The 9,362-nt window shown below is 41.5% G+C and overlaps 1 protein-coding gene across 1 annotated transcript; it reads right to left on the bottom strand.

Annotated features, from left to right (window-relative positions):
• Window positions 1-5,036: 5,036 nt before the first annotated feature.
• LOC121757746 (sugar carrier protein C-like) lies at window positions 5,037-8,977 on the bottom strand. The gene is made up of 2 exons (XM_042153243.1): window positions 8,253-8,977; window positions 5,037-5,862 (listed from the first exon to the last, which is right to left on the bottom strand). Exons 1-2 carry the CDS (start codon window positions 8,975-8,977, stop codon window positions 5,037-5,039), a joined length of 1,551 nt encoding a protein of 516 aa, XP_042009177.1.
• Between the last annotated feature and the right edge of the window lie 385 nt (window positions 8,978-9,362).

The following is a 9,362-nucleotide window of genomic DNA, read 5'->3' as shown; positions in this document are numbered from 1 at the left end:
GCGATCGGAAACCACAAATAGTTCACAAGTCAAGAAAGAGAAGAAATTTTGACGAAAGACGACCTCAGATAGTTCACATGTCTATAACTCTAATTCAATTATAAGGTAAGTTTTCCTTATGAAATTTTGTCAGAGAAATTTTTGCAATTGTAATTACTATATGTTTTTGGAATTTTTGTATGGCTGAATTGAATAAATATATCGATTTTTTGTGTAATGGTTTGTTGTCTGTGGCATTTCAGATGCTTGTAAATTTTGATGATTTTATAAAAATGGTTTTTTTATCCAGCAATAAATTTGAAGAAGTAGACTGGGCTGAACTTATATCATCCGGACCAGCCCAACCCAACCCAATTGATATCCGCGAACCAGAGCCCGAGCAAGGGTAAATATGGTATATAAACAGCAGAGATATTGTAGCCATTTAGAGATCCATTTTAGCTCAGAAATGCATAAATGAGACGGCGGAGGGACGGGATATTTTTCGAGGGTGGTTGCCCCTCTCCGCCGCCGATGATTCAATAACCAACAACAGCCCTTTATTTCAGAAAGAAAAGGAAAAAGGTACAAATAAAATAGTGGTATATATGATCCAACGCCCCTTTGTATATACGTATATGTATGTATAGAGAGAGAGATTGGCGTGGAAATCAAAAAAGATTTTAGAGCATCTCCAACAAGGTAAATAAAAGAGGCATATCACCTATGTACCTCCTCAAAAAGTGAAATATACATTTCCAAAAAGTAACATGTTCCAAAGGAAAAATGTATATAGAAAGGTAAATGAATTTTTAAAAATAAAATAATAATACAAAATGCATTAAAAATACATAAAGTGTGATACATTCTCAAATACCTTCTCCTTTGGAGAATGATTTTTCATAAAAAGAAGGCAAATATGGTAGTTATAAAATTTTACCTCTTCATCAATGGAGAGGGAAAGATACCTCTTTAAAATGGAAAAAAATATAATACATTCTCAAATACCTCTCCCCTTAGAAAATGATTTTTCATGAAAAAGGTAAATATGGTAGTTATATAACTTTACCTCTCCCCTTGGAGATGCTCTTAGCATTTTCAGCTGTTGCTATTGTTGCTGAAGCTGGGTTAGTTGAGTCTGTGATGATGATTATGGTTTTTCTGAGCTAAATGGATCGGGCACTGAGAATCTCAGCAGTATCTTGGCTGGGCGTGTAACGCCCCACTTTCAGAACCCTAATTTGCGAAGCATAATTTTTTTTTTTGCATTTAATGCTTTTAATGCCGTGAAGTATGTGAATTAAATGATGAGTGAATTAATTGCATGTTTTCTGTGTGACCTAATTGCGTTTTGGAATTTAGATTTGATTTGATTAGTCAAATCCGTTGAGCTTATGACGCGGCTGTTGAATAGTCAAAGATGTGGAACATATGACGTGGCCATTGAAAGGTCAAAGTGTTGAGAATATGTGGTGGAAGTGAAAATGGTTGAAATTGTGACATGGATGTGTGAATAATCTATGCGGGGTGAAATATATTGTGGCGAATTATTTCTTAAGGGATGAGTGAGATAATAGGAGCATCAGTATTCATTTGGCATTTTCGACCCCTGTTATTATTGGAAAAGAAATCCTATTTTTTTCCTTGGACTTAATTAATTGCTTGGAATATTTATCCAAATTAAATTCAAAGTCCGATTATTCCTTATTCTCTCCGTGAGAAAATCTACACCTATGCCTTACACCATGGAGATTTCGAAATTCTCCTATTTATGGGTGGAGGAAATTATTCATTATATATTTTGATCCCTTATTCATTCCCTTCCATGAATAAATATAAAGATCCTAGCAAATCTTACCATATATCTAGGGAGATCTTGCCATATCCTATTTAAATTAGGATTTGAGTTTAATTCCTTGTGGGAGAAGGAATAAAATCGCCTACTCCATATATTATTGGGAGTATTATTATTTTTATTCTGCTCCGTATTATTTTATTCTACTCCGTGAAATACCAAATTAAATCATAGGCTAATTTAATAGCCTAGATTTCGAATTCCTCCTAATTTTCCCTCCTAATTCACTCCAACTTCCACTCTTCCATATCTTTTCAAATCTTTAATTTATTTAATTAAAGATTATATCTTGCACTCTATAAATAAGGGAGAAACCCTAAACCTAAATAAAAAACTACACGCCTCTCACTCCCAAATTCACGCCTCTCACTTCTCCCTCCCTCTCTCAATTTTTCTTCTATTTTTCTCCATGAATTCTTCATCTTTCGAGAAGAATTTAAGTTGAAGCCTCAAGAATTTTTGAAGAATCAAGATTATACTTGTTTCTACCGATTGCTTTTGATCAAGAAAGGTATAATTGAATTTCTCTTCCTCATCCTTTCCATTGAAACCTTGATTTTGATTCTCTCATGCATATAACAAGTGTAGAGATCGTAGATCTAAGATTTAATCGGGTGGGATTGATGGTTGCATGAGAAAAATATATGTATATGCGTTTATGGTTGTATAAACGCTTGTGGATGATTTGTGGTGTATGTAAGTGAATATATGAGAACATGGTTGTAATACCTTTTTGAAGCATGATTAGGTGTTGGAAGCATGAATATAAGTGTTTGGATGAATATTTGATAAATCCTATTTCGAAATTGTGAGGCATGAAAACTGTGGTGTTCGGACAGTAGATTCCAACGTGTGTTTGACTGAAAAAACGATCTTATTTTGGTGCGAAATTTTAACTGAGTAAACTGCAAGGTGTTTTATGTGTTGTGTGTGAATATCAGCCTTTTTGGTCGAAAGATGAATTTTTAATGAATTTTTGAAGTCGACTGCGCAGTTCTGTCAGAATTTGTATTCTCGACAAGTGAGTTTCGTTTTTGATTTGACAGACCTAAACATGTTATTTTGATGTGAAATTTTAACTGGATAACCTTTGATGTGTATACTGGGTTGTGGTAAAATTTCAGCCCCAACGGAGGTCGGATGGAGTTTTAATGATTTTTACAAAACGACTGCGCTTTTCTGCCAGATTTAAGTCATGCAAAGATAATCTATGTTGTTAAGCTTTGAATGATATACATGATGCATATGTGTTAAGGAACCCATTCTATGATATAGTGATGTGTTGTACGTTGATGTATGCTTTTCCTTATGTTGATAAAACGAATTGATGGGAAAAGGGAAACGTTGGGGACATGCATGATTTTGAGTCGATAATTGAGACTGATTTATGATACACATAAATTTTAAAGGTGATAACTCGCGCTCTCAGCGTGATAGCAAGGGGAAGAAAGTACTTGAGATCTAAGCAGTCGAGGTGGGCTTTCTTTTAAATAAGGACAATATCCTAAATATTTTATCGATGGAAATGCAACTATGTTTATCATGCCGTGTTTTGAGTTTAACATGCCTATCTGATGTGGATTTTGCCACTATTATTTAAATCGAAATCGGGTCCTCGTAGGACCGCAAACCCTACTTGGATTAGTGTACACCTATGGTAGACTGTGTGCTAGCGTACGGGCTGGCCGGTCTAGTGGCTTGGTTTGTGGCTACATTCGAAGTCATGTATGAGCAGATATGGCTAACGTCTATGGGAAAATGACTGATCAGTCGACTTTTATAATGGAAAATGATTTTGTGTGCCTCAGGCCTTTCTAAAGTTAAACCCCGATGGTTACGTATGTATGGCATGATAAATAATAATTTTTTTATGAAAATGTTTTCGGCATAAGTCCACTGAGTATCTTTATAGTACTCAGCACTGCATGTGTTTTCCCTATGTGCAGGTTGAGCGGCGGCGAGAGTACGGTCGTGTTGAGCAAGTTATTTGAAGAATGAATTGTTTATTTTTGATCTGTGAGTGTCGTTGTGTCTTCACACATAACTTCACTCTTCTCTTGGATGCTTCCGCTGAACCCTGTTTTACTTATTGTTTGATCTTGACACTATTTTGAGTTACGTTTAGAATCTAAAGACATGATACGTTTTGGAGTACATTGAACCCTTTGTTATCTTGAATACCAATGATTATAATTGTTTTCTCCTTTGGTCCATCTATCAAAGCGTCACCCTGACCCCTTTTCTCTTGATTTATAGTTAATTTATTTCCTTGGTCAAACCCCTTTTTATAAAACCCTAGCCCCTTTTTTTATTGCATTTGAGTCCTGTTAGGTCACGATCGCCGCATTTAATTACCCGAGAAGGGCGGTCGTGACAGGGCGGGCCCACCCGAATGGCGTTGTGGCAACGCAATCGGTGATTCGCAGCCATGGCGTGCTTCATTTTCTCTTCCGCCTCTTTTTTCTAACAGATCTGAGCCTCCAACTCTCTTTTTTCTCTTCTTCTGCGTTTCTTTATTTATTGAGATAGTTATCTCCAAATATTTAATTTATAATTTCCAGAGATTTTTTTTAGAAAATGGAATTGGACAGACTACACTCATATGCCAAATTCTAATCAACAAATACTACTACTATACATTCACATGAATTATAATTCTCCAGAGCTGTGTGATTAAATTTTTAAAAATTAACGATTCCAAAATTAAATCCAAATAATTTTGGCAATTTTGCAATTTCTAGAAAAGTAAATTAGAAAAATCAGAAAGGATGAATAAAGAATTGATGAATGTTTATGCTCAGATGGTATGATTCAGTATCGAGCACGTAATTTACTCTATCACACAACCCAATAACAATGGATTCTTGCACGTAATATATCACACAACCAATAACAATGGCATCTAGTTCGACAATACTCCCTATAACTACAATGGTGAGAGCCAATCTCATTTTCTCCTATCACGTATTCCACAACCTATTTTTCCACGATGGTAACGAAATTCGAACTTATTATTAATTCTCAATTGATATATAACAATAATAAATACTACGTACAATTTAAATTGAACCATAATATAGAACAAAGGCAAGAAAGAGAATAACACTAGCATTAAAATTAACGTGAAAGAATGAAGAGAAACTCATGAAAGCATAAATATTCTAACCTCAAAAAGAAAAGCAACATAAAAAAAAAACATAATCTAAACTCCTGAGAACCTATTCTTGCGAGCAACATCGTCGTCTTCGTCTACAAATCTCTTCCAGTACGGATGCGTCTTCCAAACCTCAGCAATGTCCTCAATCGGAATCCCCTTCGTCTCTGGCAAGAAATAATATATGAAAAGCGCCATGACCAAGACAAAGCCGGAGAAGAATATAAAAAGGCCAAATTTCATGACGCACAGCATTCTGAGGAAGCATTGAGCAATGATGAAAGTGAAAATCATATTCACCGACACATTCACGCTCTGCCCCGCCGATCTCACCTCCAACGGCAGTATCTCCCCGGGCACCAGCCACCCCAGCGGGCCCCACGACCACGCGAATCCCGCCACGTACACGCATATCGCAAACACGACTATGCCGGCGTACCACACCGGCAGCTCCCCGGGGTTGCCGGAGACGCCGAATTTGGCGCCGATGCAGATCGCGACGATGATCTGGCAAATGAACATCTGAATCGCGCCTTCTAGAAACCAGAAACGTCGGCCTAATCTGTCGACGGTGCAAATCGAGACTAATGTGGCGACGCAATTGACTCCGCCGGAGATTAGGGCGGAGGCGAGGGAGGCGTTGCTGCCGAATCCGATTGTTTTGAATAGGACCGGAGCGTAGAACATGATGACGTTCATTCCGGTGAATTGCTGGAAGAAGGGGATTAAAACGACCATCACTAGCTGCGGACGGTACTTGCGGCGGAGGAGATTCGACCACGGCTTCTCCACCTGCTTCGCCGCCTCGCTCGCCAAAACGATGTCGGCCAACTCATCCTCCACGTCGTCAACTCCGCGGAATTTTGATACGAGTCTTATACTATTAATATTTAGTTTAGATATATTAGGGATTTGCATATCTTTTTCTATATCTTTGTTTTCTTGTTCATTAAGTTAGTAGCATTATAAATAGGAGTTATTGTTATCACTTTATTCATTCAATCAATATAATATTTTCCCTAAACTTGTCTTGAGTATCTAGTATAATTATTGTTCCCTATTTGCTGCTGATCGGAGAACGTCTGTGACTCAGCAAATCCGTGAGCCTTCCTTCGAGCTTGTCGAAGGATTGATCACCCTATCTCTCCGAGAAGTTAGCCATCCGGCCTCGTTACGGAGAACGTCCGTAACAACTGGTGCTTTCATCCAGAGCTCATCCTCCGTCTTCGTTCATCCATATCTCCCAAACAACTCACCAAAAAAAAAAAAAAAAAGTCAGCCGCATCACCACCATCTCCACCACACCCACGCTTCAGTCCGTCGACATGTCATACGACTACGCCGGCTACCGCCGTCGTCAATACAACTTCCCTCAGACCACACAGCCATTCCGTCCCTACCAGCCGGTCCAACCTCGCCGTGTAACCTGTTGGGACCCTCCGAGCAGCCGGGCGGAAGTACTCCGTCCGCCGTCGTGGCCTGATCCAGAATCACCCTACGTCTCACACCATTTGGATCCACCCGATCCATCGCGTCGCTTGTCGGTGATGACCCACCGCGGGGATGGTCAACCGGGGTGGTCCCTGCGCGGTAATTCGGAATGCAACAATCCGCCGCGCGCCTTCCCGGGATCAAGCGAGATTTTCTCCGCCGAGGTAGAGAAGATCATGGCCCGATTTGACAAATTAGAGTCCAGGCTGGAATCACGATGTGAAGTAATCGATCGTCGTGTGAAAAATTTGCATGCGTCAAAAGCAGCGTATGGAAGACAACCCTATGCGGATTTCGATTCGGGAGCGCCTAGGCGTTGTCCAACTGGCTGGGATCCGCCCTTCCAAACTTCCAGTCACCGTGTGGGAGAAACTCGTGCTCCTCTGCTGTCGGAATCACCGCTATACCGTAAGTCGCACTACACCGACTTGGATTCGTCATACGAGCAGCCGAGGCAATACACGACCTCGACTTTAAGGCACCCACCCTATTCGTCGGACGCCCCCCCACGAAATCCCCATGCCGAGTATCACCAATGGCGGCACGAATACAACCCATCGCGGTCTAAACCACCGCCGCTGCCACCAGGTCACCGCCGCTCGGCAGCGCAACTGCCTTTTGCGGCTGCAACGCCGCTGCCGAGGCAATCAGATCGCCTGCCACAACAGTCAAGTCCGGCATCACCCTTAGAGCTGCAGCCATACGTCTCACCAGGGGCTTACCGGCCCTTGCAACCACTGCCCGTGACATCTCCATTATTGGCCGTTAGTCCACATCCACAAGCTGTTGTCCCGAGCTCGTTGAAAAATGAGGAAGAAGAAGTGTTAGACAATTTGCCCTCTCCACCAGCTATGGTCTCTCCGCCGTGCAGCCCCTATATCAGTGGAGAGGAAGAAACATTGTTAGATGGCGACGAGGATGTTGATTCCATTGAGAAAGTGAAGAAGGTCGTCGCATCTCTCGATGCTGCTCGAATGACATCTCACGATGTTGTTGAGAATTGTTTTAGTGAAAATGGTGGTGCTTATCTATGTGCATTAGTTGGAAATAAAGTTGCACCGTCCTTTCCAATACATTTGAAGGAGATTGCCTTTATCTGTGGGGATTTGCATCTGAGGGGTGCTACACATCGGAATTCTCGATCAACATCACTCGACACCGATGCAAGGTTGATCCCTCCGGGCAATGACACGTCATGTTTGAGCATTCTTGGAAGCGTTGACAAGCTTTTTGTTTTGGCATGGAATTTTTCTGACCACAGTGGGTCTCCTTTGTTGATTTTTTATGGAGGTGATAAAGGGAGATATTCAGTTGTTCGATATGTGTTTGATCCAGGAGGAGATACCTCGCCAAAGCTTCTGCGTTCGACTCTCACCCTTGCTTCGTGGTTCCCACCTTGAGGACAAGGTGGATTTTAACCGTGGGGGAGTTGATACGAGTCTTATACTATTAATATTTAGTTTAGATATATTAGGGATTTGCATATCTTTTTCTATATCTTTGTTTTCTTGTTCATTAAGTTAGTAGCATTATAAATAGGAGTTATTGTTATCACTTTATTCATTCAATCAATATAATATTTTCCCTAAACTTGTCTTGAGTATCTAGTATAATTATTGTTCCCTATTTGCTGCTGATCGGAGAACGTCTGTGACTCAGCAAATCCGTGAGCCTTCCTTCGAGCTTGTCGAAGGATTGATCACCCTATCTCTCCGAGAAGTTAGCCATCCGGCCTCGTTACGGAGAACGTCCGTAACAAATTTCCTCAATTGCTCCTTCCCCTCTGGGAGCCTACCTCTCTCGATTAGCGAATTAGGGGTATCGGGGAGGCAGAGCGATCCGATTAGAAAAATTAGGGCGGGGATTCCGGCGCATCCGAGGCTCACGCGCCACCCTTCCCCATTACTCATTTTCGCGCTGAAGAAATTGATCAAATTAGCAGCCAAAATCCCGACGGTGATCATGAGTTGGAAGAGCATATTCAGCTTGCCGCGGTGCTTCGCCGGAGCCACCTCGCAGAGGTAAACCGGAGCGGATTGGTTAGCGAAGCCGATTCCAACGCCGAGGAGGATCCGGCCGATGATCAGCATCGCCACATTGTGAGCGAAGCCATTCACGGCGGCGCCGGCTAAAAACACCAAACCGCCGAAAACCATCGAGGGTTTTCTACCGAACTTTCGAGTAATGAAAGAGGCGAAAACCGACGCCACAAGCGCGGCCAAATAGAGTGAGGATGTGAATAGTGTCAGCATGGTGTCGTCGAACTTGCAGTACTGGTTGGTGCCGCCGGAGTTGAGCTCCTCGCGGTGGTAGACGCGGGGGAAGAACTTTTGGAGGAAGGGAGCCATGGAGGTGACTCCGCCGGAGATGCCGATGTCGTAGCCGAAAATGAGGCCGCCGCAGCCGGCCATGATGCAGGTGATCACCATGCGCCACGTCATCTTTCCGGGGTAATCCTTCCGCTCTCCGCCGCCGCCATTAATGAATCCTGCCGCCATCTTTCAAAATTTTTTTTGTTTGTTTGAGATTAATTGATGATTGATTAATGAATGATGCAAAATCCCTATTTATAAAGCTCCAAACGACCATACCGTATCCGTATCTAATTAGATACGATGAGTAAACACCCCTTAACCAAATAACTAGAGAACAAATCACAGCCACAAGATTAAGAAAATCAAGGGCTAGTATTAATACATGTAATTTTAGAATTTAAAGGAGAAATTAGTTCTCCCCCTCACAAATTTACTCCACAATAATCAAGCGGGGGTATAATGGTCATTTGAAAGAAACTGCGTTACATCTTCTCCTCTTCCCTCTTCTCCAAAATCAATTAGTATCACACAAAATGGCGGTGAATTGCTGCTGGTGCTCTTCCTTCGC

Source organism: Salvia splendens, chromosome 12 (assembly GCF_004379255.2).
Source record: "Salvia splendens isolate huo1 chromosome 12, SspV2, whole genome shotgun sequence".
Classification (NCBI taxonomy): Eukaryota; Viridiplantae; Streptophyta; class Magnoliopsida; order Lamiales; family Lamiaceae; genus Salvia; species Salvia splendens.
Note: the sequence above shows the minus strand (reverse complement) of the source record. Positions and strands in the feature narration are given on the sequence as shown.